This window comes from Protomyctophum parallelum (assembly GCF_964188405.1).
Source record: "Protomyctophum parallelum genome assembly, chromosome: 10".
Classification (NCBI taxonomy): domain Eukaryota; kingdom Metazoa; phylum Chordata; class Actinopteri; order Myctophiformes; family Myctophidae; genus Protomyctophum; species Protomyctophum parallelum.
Genome location: NC_139704.1, coordinates 15,583,029 through 15,598,589, shown reverse-complemented (window position 1 = coordinate 15,598,589; position 15,561 = coordinate 15,583,029). Strand labels below are relative to the sequence as shown.

The window sequence follows — 15,561 nt, the reverse complement described above, 5'->3', positions numbered from 1 at the left end:
AGATCCACTGATGATGCCATCGAGCATATCCTTGAGACTGTTCTTGTCCACCTGGACGACAAGAAGAAGAAGGATACCTACGTGCGGCTATTATTTATTGATTATAGCTCCGCTTTTAACACCATCATTCCATCCAGGCTCATCAGCAAACTAAGGGACCTAGGAGTCAGCAGCACACTGTGTCGATGGATCCATGACTTCCTGACAGGCAGACCACAGGCGGTGAAAGCCGGAAGACACATCTCATCAACCATGACCCTCAACACAGGTGCACCACAAGGCTGCGTACTGAGTCCACTACTGTACTCTCTGTACACACATGACTGTGTAGCCACCCAGGAATGGCCTGATTTCAGAGGGGAATGAGTCCCCCTACCTGGAGGAGGTGAAGAGACAGACTCACTGGTGTCAGGATAACAGTCTCCTCCTGAACACCAGCAAAACAAAGGAGATGATAGTGTACTTCAGGTTAAAGGGCAACAAGAACTACGCCCCCCTTAACATCAGTGGGACCACGGTGGAAAGGGTAACCTGTTTTAAATATCTAGGTGTACACCTGACTGAAGACCTGTCATGGTCAACCCAGACGAACGCTGTGGTGAAGAAGTCACGGCAGAGGCTGCACCATCTCAGACGCCTGAGATCTTTTGGAGTGTCTCCTCTTGCACTACACAACTTCTACACCTGCACCATAGAGAGCGTCCTGTCAGGAAACATCACAGCGTGGTATGGGAACTGTACGGTGCGAGACCAGCAAGCCCTGCAGAGGGTCGTTAGGATGGCGGGGAGGATCACAGGAGGCAGCTTCCCAGCCCTCCAGGGCATGATGACATGGACCTTGGGAGATGACAGGGATCAGGTCACCCCCCACGCACTTGAGCGTGGAGAGGGGCAGTTGAGTGCACGTGCGCACATACAACCCCCCCCCCCCTCCCCTCTCTCCCTTCACATGGACATGACATTTAATACCTCTATGGACATTATTTATTATTGTCTGCTATTTTAGGGTTGGAAGTGTTTTAAATGGTAGATTTATTTTTAGCTAAAGATACTACTTTTTTAATATGTATGTGACAAATAAAGATTGATTGAAACGTGGCAACCTGGCTGAGTGGCCCTGTACTGTACTGTACTGTACTGTACTGTACTGTACTGTACTGTACTGTACTGTACTGTACTGTACTGTACTGTACTGTACTGTACTGTACTGTACTGTACTGTACTGTACTGTACTGTTCCTCTCTGTGCTGTACTGTGCTGCTCTCCTCTGTACTGTACTGTTCCTCTCTGTGCTGTACTGTGCTGCTCTCCTCTGTACTGTACTGTACTGTACTGTACTGTAGCGACTTTGGTGGCAGTGCAATGACCATTGTTCTGCGGGTGGTGTTGAGGCTCGGCATTCGGCGCGACATGAGGAGATAGATCTGGAACAACTCCGTGCCGTCACTTGCACACGACGTTTTGCCTATGTAGATTGTATATAATGTATACAGAGATGGGAAGTAATGTTACTTAAGTACTTTTTTATCTAGTATCTGTACTTTTTACTTTTACTCGTTTGAACACAAGTATCTATACTCTACTATTTCCAAAACAGGCATGTTACTTTAGTTTTAATAATTGACAACGAGATTACGGGGTTCTTCTGTCTCTCGCTTTCTCTCTCCCAAACATCGGATACAATATTGACGGCTGAAACCGTGATACATCGTTCGCGTAGTGTCTGGATCGGTAAAATCCATGGTTACATCCGTTTTTTTCCATGTTGTATTTCACCCTATATTGTGATTCTGAGGTGCCTTGAATCCGAGTCCGAGTGTCGGTTGATCAGTTGTCAAATTGATCAGTTGTCACTGTAGCACACTGATTGACAATGATCCACAGCTGTTTGTTCTTTGAGTCTAGACTCTGGGGTGTTTTGGGTGTTTGGGGGGGAGGAGGGAGATAGTGGAGGAGTGAGGCAGAGTTTTAGCCAATAACAGCGTGAGGGTGTGACGGCGTGTTCAACCCCAGTTCCCAGTACAGTTTTATAATGTAAACGCAAATTACGCAATGGAATATATATTTCCCCTATAAAATATCTTAGTTTTACCAGAATTGTTCATGTGCCTCTGCACATAAGACAAGCCCCCACCCTCCAGGTGTTTTAATCACACCTCAAGACTTACCTTTATTCCTTGGCATTTCCAAGCACAGTATGAGATGTTTTGATGTTTAATGTGACACTGTGCATGTTGTTTTTTTTAATGAAGTTGTGTTTTTTAATGTTTTACTGTAAAGCACTTTGGTAAAACGTTACAACGTTGTTGTTTTCAAATGTGCTATATAAATAAAGGTGGTATGGTATGTGAAATAGTATGTTTATGATTATTTATTGAAATGATGAGAATCGCGATGTAGCGCCTGGTCTTGGTGGGGTGACATCCAGCAGGAGGCAGCAGCCCTCGGTGGCTTACTGGCTTATACCTCCCGCGGAGGACCTCGCTTGCCGCTGCTCGATTCCACCCGCACCGGGGAGAACTCGGAGGAGGGAAGGGATCCGAACGTCGGATCCCCCACCAAATCTCCTGGTTACATCAATATCGTCCATGTGAAGTGTTTCTTTTGTGCTTATTTGTTGGAATTCGCTATGGTGAGTCACCACCCCTGGATGACCCGGGTTGCTCAGATTCTACCCAGGGAACTTGGGACAATCTAATCGGGAACATGGGTGAATCGTATCGTGTCATATCGGCAGGGATTCAATGTATCGCTAATGTATCGTATCACCTAGCCAATTAAAGCATAATGTATTGTATCACCTTGGCAATTAAAGCATAATGTGAGTGGAATATGTCAGCACGCAGTCTATGCATCTTTTAAATTGAATAGCCTTCAAATTATTTATTATGTATTTCTACACAGGGCATGAAGGAAGGATCGGCATGGCTGCCGTCACGCTGACAGAAGACTCGGAGTGGAACGCAGCTGAAACCTTTAAGCTAGTGAGCAGCTTCCTGCCTGCGTACGCACGACCTCGTTTCATAAGGATACAGGTATGAACCAATCAGCAACAACCTCATTTAATCAGGATACAGGTATGAACCAAGCAGCAGCCTGCCTGCTTAACGACCTGGCTTCATCAGGATATACAGGCGTTAACCAGTCAGCAACGACCTCACTTCATCAGGCTACAGGTGTTAACCAATCATAACCACCTCTCTTCATCAGGACGTACAGGTATGAATTAACCAATCGGCAACGACCTCTCTTCATCAGGATATACAGGTATTAACCAATCAGCAACCACCTCTCTTCTGTGATTTTATAGAGATGACAGCTCATTACTGTGATGTGTTATAGAGATGACGGGTCATTACTGTGATGTGTTATAAAGATGACAGGTCATTACTGTGATGTGTTATAGACAGGGCTGCACATAAGCGTGAGCCAGTGCGCATGCGTTTTCAAAATTAATTATGCGCTGTCAATCAAGCACCGGGAAGCACTTCTGCGTACCAACAGCTGGGGCCGCCCAGAATGATTATTATGGCAGAATACTAGTAAATTCTGTGGCGAGAGCATTTCCCACTGACTTCCCAACGGCTTCTCCGTTTCAGATGTGGAGCGAACTAAAAAGTAAAAGTTGTAAAAGGGCATGCTTTGGATGCTTTGCACTATTCCCATTCGCCGCTGTGCTTGTGTTTGTTTTCCGGGTGCTGGAGCAAGTTGCTCGGTTGCTATGCCGTCTGCTGCATAACATGAAGCTTATCAACATGACAACACTGTGTCCCTTATTATCGTAAAGTCGGATAGTGTACATTGTTTATTTTGCACAGAGGAGCCATGTGTCTGACTGTCTGACTCTGTGTTGACTGTGTACATCGCCTCGGCTAAAAACATGTGTAAAACTATGTTAAACAAATAGCTGATCTGCAAGCTCACAACATGTCGCCTCCGCAACACGTTGTGAGCTAGTAGATCGGCTATTTAAATAAAAAGTATCTAAATATTGCTTTGATGCTCATATATCCTTAGGAAGTATTAATAAGTTTGTATTATAGAATATGCATATAGGGCTGGACCACACATGGACCTATAGCTGCAATTTGCAACTATAGATTTTTTTTAATAATGGGATGAATCTAGAGTTGCAATACTCTCCATTGACTCCCCAGTCCCCACTTATCCAATAAAAATCGTTTTGCTATAAGTTATTCATGCATCCCTCTTTTATCCATCCGGCGAGACGAGTCGTTGCATTTTGGGAGCACCAAGAAACTTCTCCAGGTGCTCCTCTGAGTACTAGACCAAAAACGTTGTGTGCAGCCCTGGTTATAGAGATGACAGCTCATTACTATGATGTGTTATAGCAAATGAACAGCAAATGATGTTCAGTGTGGGTAATGTGTTGTAATAGATCACATTACTGATAGGGGGGAACGGGGAATTGTTTACAGATGGTCTTGGGAAGTTAGGTTGGGCACAAAAGTAGGCTAATTAGTAGGCTACTGTAGTTTCTTTTGCAAGACAATGCTGCAGTACAATCATAAGTATACCATTGATAGCTTGGTATTGTGGCTGCTTTGGAGAGGTTATCCTTTAAGATGAATAATCAGTTGGATAAATATGATTTGAAGTGGAACGTGTTCCTCAGTCATGTTGCAGGTCCTTTGGTGTGATCCATGGTCAGGCAATGCCCTTTTGCTTGTTTATTGTATTAATATACATAGTCCTTACCCGTTGTATGGACTATTGCCCCCCATAAATATATTTAATTGCTCTTCATTATAATATATTTGTGTCTTTTTTTGTGTGAAAAAAACAGCACTATAACATGAAAATATTTGTATAAATGCATGGTAGGGAAATGTTTTCATGACAAGGACTGTAAAATGTACACTTATTAGCCACCAGACCCCCATTTGAAAAGTATGAAAGACCCCAGTTTGACATGCAGCACAGAAAGTATGGGCTGTCGCACAGGTATTCCAAATGTACAGTGTGGGTAATGTGATGTAATAGATCATATTATTGATATATGTATTTTGAGGAAGAATTGCTTTAATATAGACTTGTTCACTGGAAATGAAAAAACAGTACATCATAGTCATACATAGAACTGAAAGTCTCAAACAGTCATTGTCATGTTAGTAGTGTAGTAATTGCATTTATGTATGTATATACCTGTTGCGTTAGTGGTGGACTGGTTGTTGTTGGCAGGGGCAGCAGCGCGAGTGAGACGCTTACGCTTTGTATCGCAGCTCCCAGAAAGTGAAAGTGATGGTCGTTTTCTTCGTGGCATGTTGTTCTCTATTGTGTTCGAGACTGGCTCTCCACTACATATTATTCAATATGTACGGGAACTGACCCCACAGGGCAGTGTTCATGGATATCTCTTTAAGACACATCACCTATAGGTGGCCCTGCCCAGATGCCAATCAGCGGGCTATTTAAGCCCCATCTGTGCAGAGCCACTTCGATTTTGATTTCCACGAGAGCAGACGTTTCGTGTATCTCAGCAGTTTTGACACTTATTAAGCAATATATATATATATTTAGAACATACAGCTGCGTGGCACTGGCACACAGTCCACTTACCGGAGGTAAGAAGAGAGCCGGTCGTCTCGACGACGACTCTCAGGGCGCCGCGTAGCTCCACAAAAACAACAACAGCAACAAGACTGAGTGCCGAATCTGCCTGGCGGAGGAAGCCTCAGTCTTGTCCGTGCGACCGCTCCTTGGTGAAACCTGCTCGTCGGGGGAAACCTTGAGACGGCGTTCGGTCCGTGCGTCCGCTCCCTGGTGAAACCTGCTCGTCGGGGGAAACCTTGAGACGGCGTTCGGTGTGGCCAAAGGTTCCCAAGTGCGAAGCCGACCTTGTTGGTGGAGCCTTGGTTCCCTGGCTGCAGAAGCGCTGTGAGACCCCGAGCGAAACCGACCTCGTCGGTGAACCTCCTGGTTGATCATCGCGGCTGTACACCGTTGCGGCGGGTAGCGGGGTAGAACCCAGAGGAACTGACCTAGTCGGCGTACTCTGAGGCCATCTACGTCGCTGATCGTTGCCAGACCACACGGCAGAGAGTGTAAACAAACAATTCCAGCGGGTTCCAACTTCCTCGTTGACATGAGCGTCATAGTGTAGGAGGGATGCCCGTCAGGGACGGCTGCCCAGACTGCACTGTGCCTCATGGTTCACAAGAGGGCGGTGTGGCTCAAAGATCAGGAGACAAAAACTCCCGATGACCCACCTTGTCAGGTGCTGCAATTAAATTGCTTACTGTCAGTCTGTCACAATTGGTTCTGGTTAATATAATACTTATATGCTTATAAGTATGATAATGGCTACAACAACACACTATGCATGTGGACTTGTAGGCCTACTGGAATGATATACAAAAGTTTGGAGGCCTCCAGTGTGCTTAATGTCAGATTGTTTTGTGCTAGAGCGCCTCAGAGCGGCTGAGCAGTTTATGTACAACCTCTTCCAGAGGTCCATATCTCTGCTGGTGACACAAAACAAATGGTGGACATTGATTTGGTATGGACTCTGTCCTAACAAAGAGAGAGCACACTGAGAATCCGTGTCATGGGTGGTATGAGGACCCCGCCCCTGGTACGAATGGTCTCATCCTTCCAGCTGAAGCTGGAGGGGCCATGGGGGCCTGTTTTTAGAGGCAAAAGACCAGTCGTTTCCACTGACAGACTAAAATGTCCCATAAAAATGTCATTTTTATGTGAACGTGTATGCTAATTGTATACAGCTGTGACTCTGTCTCCAAGACAATTTTTTCTCAAGGGAGACAAATAAAGACTACCTTGAACCTTGTCCCAGGTTGGCAGAGCTGGGTGAGCTAAGCTCAGGCTATAGCTCCACCTCTTTCCTGCCCTGCCTGGTATGGACAGGTCTGTAAAGAAGGATTTAGTGAAAGTTTTCTACTTACGAGACTACTTACGAGTGTCAGCAGCCTATTAATGCACTACAGTGTGCAGTTTAGGGAGCGAGCGTTGACTCGCCCTGTCGGGTTAGCTGTTGTCTCGTTTGTAGGTGAGACTAACAAAATTCCTTGGGGTCAGACGGCCATTAGAGCACACTATACAGGGTATGGTTTATTGTTTATTGAATGGATCCCCATTAGCTGATGCCGAGGCGACAGCTAATCTTCCTGGGGTCCATATGGAATAGACATACAAAAAGTACATGAATACATGTATTGTGGGTGTTGCGCCAGCTTACACGCCTGTGATGTAGTTCGGTATTGTGGATCTGGGTTCAGTGGGTTCGTGCTGGGTCAGTCGAATGTTTCCCTTTATGTTGGGCAGTCATCATAGCGCACTATACTGTCGTATTTCTGGCGAGGCGTCAGCTCACGCGACAGTGGTGTAGTTCTGTCACAGACAGGACATGCTGTGTCTGTCCGATGTTTGGTGACACAGACATGACATGCTGGGTCTGCCAGGAAGTATGCCTGAATCTCAGCCATTGTCACACTATAGGGCGTATTGCTGACGGGGTCAGCTCATGCGTCCGTGGTGTAGTTCTGTCACAGACAGGACGTGCTGTGTCTGTCCGACATTTGGCATTATAGCGCACTATACTGTCGTATTGCTGGCGGGGCGCCTGCTTACGCGACCGTGGAGTAGTTCTGTCTGTGGATCTGGTTCCCCAGTGACACAGACATGACATGCTGGGTCTGCCAGGAAGTATGCCTGAATCTCAGCCATTGGCACACTATACGGCGTATTGCTGACGGGGTCAGCTCATGCGTCCGTGGTGTAGTTTCACGGTGAAGCCGGGCTCAGTAACACAGCAGAGTGTGCTGTGGCTGTCGGGCAGAGCACACGATGCAGTATACAGTGTGTCACGGCGAGCCGTTTACGCACCTAGGTGTGACTCTGCGGGGTAGAATCCGGTTACCGGTCTGAAACCACAGAGAAAGCTCTTCTCATCCAGAGAAGTCACGAAGTCATGGCTATCTAGGCGCAGCTAGCCAACACAGGGCTATTTTGTCAATGCCACCGTCACCTGCTTACACAGCGCTTCGGTGACCATAAGGGCCCTGACCTTATTGAGGAGCTACAGCGACTGGCTTCAAGCTTCCCAGGCAGTAGCAGCGGGCAAGACTATTCTGGTGTGGCGCCTTCGGTTGCCACAGTCCGAGCTGCAGCAGGAGAGCCGAGCTCGTCCAATGAAGCTGCCTGTTTAGCCATTGGCCTTGTTAGGCCAGGAGGTCAGTGCATTGCTCCAACAAGCTAAGAAGGCTTGTGCAGATGACCAGATGCAGGAGGTGATGGCAGAAATGCTCCATCATGAGCAACTTGCCTCAACGGCTCCTCAGGCTGCGCAACCCCAGTTAGGTTTGGCAGCTTCAGGGGCCTACGGGTCCGGTTGGAGGCCAACCGGCGGGGTATGGCTAGATGTGCTCAGCACACCGAGCCCACTCCTCAGTCCTGACAGTTCAGGGAACCCAGCCCTCCACATGCTCGAGACAGTGGCGGTCAATTCAGGTGGACCCCTGAGTAGGTTCCACCATGTCAAGGGTTGTATCTCTCTCGAAGTCTTCCTCAGACGAGCCCTCCATCGTCGTTTCCAGTCATCCTGGTTCTCCATCTGGCCAGTTTGTTGGTACTTTGCGCTCCTGCGTCGTTCTTGAGTACATCCACGTATGTTAGCGTGGGACGTCCTCGTGACCGGTGCCCGTTTGCTGGCTGGCATCTCTAGGGTTGGGTGACGATACGAATACATCGTCAATCGCGAATATACGAATCCAATCGCCGAATATTTTTATTAGGCGATTTCTCGGGACGATTTAGCCCAATTAACATGTAAAGTGTGAGCAACATGTGAATCAGCAAAGTAGTAACAGCGGCCGGGTGGAAATCCCCCATTATAATGGTATGCTCCCAGCCTCCCACAGTCCCCGCACTCAGCACTGTCAGCAGCCAGCATCGGGCACCGCGGCACGGCACTTACGGCAGCCTGGCTGGGAGCCTGTAGCCTACATGTTGTTTAAGCTCCGGAGTCCAGACCCATGCAGTTTAATAATATACAGTCACAACAGAATGCACACTGCTGTCTCGTGTCTCATCACAATCCCAATGCGCCACCCGTGAGTGGCGGGGGGGAAATAAAAATAAAAATAAAAACTGCAAAAACAGGCAGGACGCGATGCCTTGAGAGCCTGTGTGGATCAGCCCGGGGCGGCCGCAGCAGCTTGTGGGCTCCGCTCCGAGCCTCCGACGACCGGTGCGGGGAGCTAGTTAGTAGTTACCCTAGCTGCGCTGCAGTCTGCAGAAACAGACTGATCTACAAGCTCTCAACGCCTAGCGAACGGAGCTGCGAAAACAGGCAGGACGCGGCGCCTTGAGAGCTTGTAGATCTGGCTTTTTTGCGACCGGCTTTTTTGTGACACGGCGGACCACTGTCCCACACAAGGGCAACACAAGGATCACCCAGTTACTGAAGGGTGCTCGCACATTAGGTCGGCAGTCCCCCCACGGGAGGTGGTAGCCTGGTTAATAAACCAGACTAATATCGCACGGATCCGCGGGATATTAGTCTGGGGAGGCTCAGCTTGGATTTCATTTCCAGGGAAACATTTTCTCTTTGACGCAATTGGTCAGAGCTACTGTCAGTCAAAGGTCTCAAGCATTGAACATCACTGTACCAAAGCCCGCCCATATTGCATACCGTGTCCCTATTGGGCGCCCACATTCTCCTGTGTAGGAAATGGGCGTAAAATTGAGCCTCTCCAGACCGAAATCCGCTGGTAGGCAAAATTTTTTTGCCAACGGCTGATTCGGTCTGGTTTATTAACCAGGCTAGGGAGGTGGTACTGTCTGCCTTGCGGCATGAGCCAATTAAGCGTGGACACTTGGGTTGCTTCTCGCAGGACAGCATTCTTGTTGTTAGCAGTGTCAGCCACAAGAATGTCCCTATCAGTGCATGAAGGATGCTGCCACTTACTACATGGCAATGGTTAGGTGGTGCTGGCACCAATCCCTGCATTCTATACCATAAGGCCTGATCAGAGTACGAGCCAGTCAGCCTGTTGAGTTGCACCCTTCCCACCCTCCTAAGCAGGGTGGTGAAGCAGGATTGCAGTCACGGTTGGGCCCTGTCAGGGCCTCTAATGGGCCAAACTGTTTTAAGCAGATGGTCTCCAAGACTGGGCTCCCTCATTGGGTTGTGAAACAATCTAGCAGGCATATAGGTGGGCAGGGATGTGGGCACAATCCGTGCAGGACCTTGTGGCCCATGCACTGATGACGAGATGTCCCTCTATCTGAGATCTGTGTGACGGACTCTGTGTCGATGCCGTCCACATTTAGCAGGTTATACCAGTGTGGTACCCATGTGGCAGCCAGCACCCTCCTCACTGAGTGGGCTGGGCTCCGCATCAGGACACGGCTTCTACAGTCTGTTGGCCTACTGTCCGACGGGCTGACTTGAGCGGTGCATGACATAAACTTCCATTCGAGCTCAGACACGCACCCTCTGTAGACATTTTTAAATCTCAACTCAAGACTCACCTCTTCACCCTTGCTTTTAGTTGAGTTTTATTTTTTTTATGTGTTTTTATTTATTTTATGTTCTTATATTCGGTTTTGTTCTCTGCTATTGTTCTATCATTTTAACTACTTGTGTTTTATTGTATTTTATTTTTGTGTCCTGCCCTGTGAAGCACTTTGAGCTGCATTTTATGTATGAAAAGTGCTATACAAATAAAGTTTATTATTATTATTTATTATGACTGCAGACTGCAGTAACCTGGTTACATTTCCCGAATGGCACCCTGGTGCTCAGAGGAGCTCAGGTTAGGGCCCCACCAGTCCTGTTTGGGGGCCAGGCCGTTAGCCCTGGAGGCTCTATGATGAGCCCCCTTAAAATCGTTTAGTCAGTGAGCCTGACATGCTGTCACTCAAGACAGCAGTATTATATAGTCACGTCTGCAAGGAGAAATGTGGGAGTTGCGAGCGCTGTCAACCCATAACACGCTCGGCCGGGTGATGGAGTAGTTTTACACCTCGACCCAACCTTCTCCCCAAGGGTCTCTCAGGGGCACATCTCAATCAGGTGATTGAGCTCTGTCCTCTCTTTACATGCAGACGGATGAAGTGTGCAGACAGAGCTGGTCACCCACTCTGCCCCGCTAGAGCGTTGGAGCTGTAGGTCAGGGCCACACGTAGTCCCACAACGTGACGGACCAGCGCTTCGTGTGTTTTAGCAGGGGTGCTCGGGTAGACCATGGTCGAAGGCTGGACTGTCCCACCGGATCACAGGGGGATCCAACAGGGACAAGCAGGCAGGAGTGCCAGTGTCGCCTGGAAGGCGGGCACACTCTGCCCATGGGATGACAGCCCCCTGGTTGCTGTAGAATGGTGTATCTCTGACAGAGATCTACACAGCAGTGACATGGGCGACTCTGTCTACGTTCACCCTGTCCTACCGATGGAACGTGGTGGCATCCGCTCCCCCAGTGGGAGTCGCTCCTGTGTGCTACTCAGTGGTAGGGTCACCGGCACCTTGACCGGTCAGGTCGGCCGGGCATTTGCCGGGCTCGCTTGAGCAGCCCTTCACCCCGGTGGTCACTGGCCTAGCATCGTGCTGGGCCAGCTGAGCCTAGGTGGAGTCTTGCGCCTAGGCCACGAGTATTACTTACTTGGTATGAATACTGAAGTTTTGGAGCATTTTGGCAAGTGCCTGTGACTCACGGCGCTCACCACTTATAGGCTCGGATGGAATTCAGGTTAAACTGCCTCGGGCTGCCGCGGGGGCTTATTTCCTCGCGGTGTGTCTTAGAGAGTTCCCGTACATATTGAATAATATGTAGTGGAGAGCCAGTCTCGAACACGATAGAGAACGGAGGGTTACACTGTAACCCAGGTTCTCTGAGTGGAGAGACTCGCTCTCCACAAAAGAGCTGCTCCGAAATTCGTGTCAATCAAGTTAATCGAAGTGACTCTGCACAGATGGGGCTTAAATAGCCCACTGATTGGCATCTGGGCAGGGCCACCTATAGGTGATGTGTCTTAAAGAGATATCCATGAACACTGCCCTGTGGGGTCAGTTCCCGTACATATTGAATAATATGTAGTGGAGAGCCAGTCTCTCCACTCAGAGAACCTGGGTAACCCTCCGTTATGTTGCGCCGGAAACTGTGTCCCAGTATAAATCTGTGTCCGTCCCAACATGCATTTCACTGGTGACACGTGATTTGTTCAGTACCCCCTTGTGGCCGCGGGGGGTACTGCGCCCTGGGTGTGGTTGGATTATTATTTCATATAAATGGGTGATGTAAAAACAATATCTGTACAGTAAATATGACAGTTGCGTCGGTAAAATGTAGCCTAGCTGGATTCTGGGAGCGTGCAGATTTTTTTTGCCATGGAGAGATGTGTGCTAATAGTGTGGCTCGGTCGGAGATAGACCACGGACAAATAAACAGGTTTTTATTCACTAATAAATTCATTATTAATCTTATTGAAAAAATGGCCGGTGTTTCTGACATTCATTCAGACATTCGGTTAATTATAGTATGATGACAGGTCATTACTGTGATGTGTTATAGAGATGACTGGTCATTACACAAGTGTTAATGAGTGAATGAATGTGTTTTGCAGAGCTGTCTGGAGATGACTGGGACGTTCAAGATGAAGAAGGTGAGGTTGGTGGAGGAAGGCTTTGACCCGGACAACATCTCAGACCCTCTGTACTTCCTGGACCCCGAGCAGAAGACCTACGTAGTCCTGTCCCCGCAGATCTACAAGTCCATCGCTTCACGGAACGTCAAGCTCTAACCACAAAACTACAAGTCCATTTATAGTCCACTTGCCAAAATGTGAACCCTGTCATTTTGAGTACCCTAAAGTTTTATGTTAGAAATGTTGAGTATTTAGAGCATTTTGAAACTGCCGGATGCTAACTTGCACATGTTGAGCAATTTCATATTTGGCATAATATGTGACCATACCATTAACAACCCATATAAGGCAACAAAATAATTCATGCGTTAATACTCACATGACTTTTTTGAGATTTTTAGCTTTCAGAAGGTTCCCCTTCCATGACTTTCCCTAAATATTCGATTCAAATCATCTCAGATTTTATTTTTTTTAACATCTGAAACATTTTCTAAATATGAAAATAGCATAGTCTACTTATACCATCTCTTACTTGAGTCATGCGAGTGTTGCCACTGCTGACCTCATCACATTTGTGATGACAGCTATGGCCGTTTTTAGCCCAAGGAGTGTTTTTTGTGCAATGAATGCTTGGAATGGATTCAGAATCATGAAATCCCCCAGTTTGACATGTCACATGCTACTTAAAGCATGATGATTTTTTTTCTCCCCCCACCCACATATGCCAATTATGAAAATTACTCAACATTTGCAAGTTAGCATCCAGCAGTTTTTACATGCTGGGGACCCATACATAACATAAAACAAAACATAAACAACATAAAACATTTGGGTACTCAAAATGCCCTTGTTCATATTGGACTGGCAAGCAGACGGGAGCCCTAACAAGCCCTGACGTTCCTTCACTCTGTAGCAGCGTCTCTGTCCTAGCAGGCGAACATTCTGTGAAAATAGCTGAACAAACATTCTCTGAAATTAGTCGACCTGTAAGCTCACAACGCAATTATAGATCGGCTATGGAACAGAGGCGAGCCAAGTGCTGCTGAGATACAAAAAAGGCGATGACTCCAGTGGACTGTCACCCAGTGTTTATTTTGTCGACTAGACGAAAGACGAAAAATGTTCGCCGACTACCTTTTTCCACTGACGAAAAAGAAATAGTGGACAAGAGATCCAGTATAAGTCATTTTGCACTTGGTTGCATGCTGAAAATAGCAGATCTACAAGCTCACATGCGTCGCAGTGTGATGCGTTGTGCGCTTGTAGATCGTCTAAAAACAGTCATTACGACTGCATCAAAATACATTTTAGTCGACTAAATCTACAGATGATAAAATCTTATGATATTTAGTCGACTAAAACTAGACTAACACTAAAACATTCCAGGTGACTAAAATGTGAAACTAAATGAAAACTATTCAAGAGACTATGACTAAAACTAAAATTAAATTTTTGCCCGTCCGAGTTGTAACACAATAGCACAGAATCGTAAATAATGTCAAACCAGATCAAACCCAAACACGATGAAATAGCACAGATTGGCAATTCCGTTCATATGCCTAGAAAACCCCCAAATCCGTACATATTACACGACTACATACATATTACTGTTTTGACCGTGACGGAGGTGTGGCTTTCACTAGTATTGTATGTACGGAATTACCAATCCATGCTTTTTCACCGGGTTTGGGTGAGATCTGGTTTGACATTATTTACGATTCTGTGCTATTGGGTTTCAACTCGGACGGATTTACTACTGAACTTCGCAACGTTTGACGGCAACTTAGCGTGCTCGGTGGTGTCTCTTGTGGTTGAAGTTCTTTAAATCGGCTATAATTTAATGCGGGGGGGAGGGGGGGGGGATTTGGTGTAGAGAGAACAAAGAACCCTGGGGTTAAAGAATGGTCCAAAAAGGTTCAGATTCAGATTGCATGTTGAGTACCAATTTGAATAACTTACTAACTATCTACTAATCTCAGGTACAGAGGCCTCTTTTCCACCATGGTTGAACCGGTTCTTACTCCATGAGCCAGAGCTCCAAAATCAGAACTTTAATTATGAATATGAGTGTGCAGAACCATAGGGTCAATATAAGTAAATTAATATGGTAACCCTTTCACAGTAGTAGTTTGCATATTTTAGTATATATTGCACAATTTGCATATTTAAATATACAATTTCAGAAAACTTGTAATACAATAAATCATTGTCTTCGTCTAAGAAATGAACTGGGGACATTTCATGGTCCCCAGTTAATTAAATCTTTACCTATTCACCTATCATTTACTGTATATAATGTAGGTGAAAATAACAATGTGTGAATATGAAAAAGCTACTCCTGTGGAAGGTTTATCATACATTAATTCACTTCTATTGATCCTATAACCAATTTAATATACTGTACGTATGGTTTTGCACACTCAATTCGTAATTAACGTTCCAATTTTGGGGCTCTGGCTCATGGACTAAGAACCGGGCCTGTTCAACCCTGGTAGAAAAGGGGCTAGACTGTAATTAACTCTATACTGTACAGATGATCTACTTTATGATGTATATGTACCTTTTCATTAAAACATTGATTAAGAGCTGTTATTTTCCTCCCATATTTTGTTTTTAAATTAGGCTGGGACTCGGTTAAATTCCGCACTGGGGCTGTGACGTAGCAGCCAGCATCCATAAAGCAGAAACTGCAGTAGACACACACACACACACACACACACATTTTAACAATTTATGTCCACACAGAGGAAATTGCATACAAGGACATAAATAGTGCAGGTGCAGCAAAGTTACATCCACAAAATCAAGGAATATGTCGCGATACAACAAGAATGTCATGTCACCCAGCATTCCATGGGCACCAGTAGTGTAGGCATGGATCCTAAGTGCGAAACCCCCGGCCACCAACAACCAGTCCACGTGTATGTCTCAGGCTGA

General features: G+C 46.5%; 1 protein-coding gene across 1 annotated transcript in view; it reads left to right on the top strand.

Annotated features, from left to right (window-relative positions):
- LOC310865530 (long-chain fatty acid transport protein 2-like) overlaps positions 1-12,790 on the top strand; it is a 32,987-nt gene extending 20,197 nt beyond the window's left edge. The window contains exons 11-12 of the mRNA XM_083774680.1: positions 2,905-3,035; positions 12,604-12,790. Of these exons, the coding sequence (XP_083630806.1) occupies positions 2,905-3,035; positions 12,604-12,780 (308 nt within the window). The 3' untranslated portion in view covers positions 12,781-12,790. The remainder of the gene's footprint in view (positions 1-2,904; positions 3,036-12,603) is intronic.
- Positions 12,791-15,561: the final 2,771 nt, after the last annotated feature.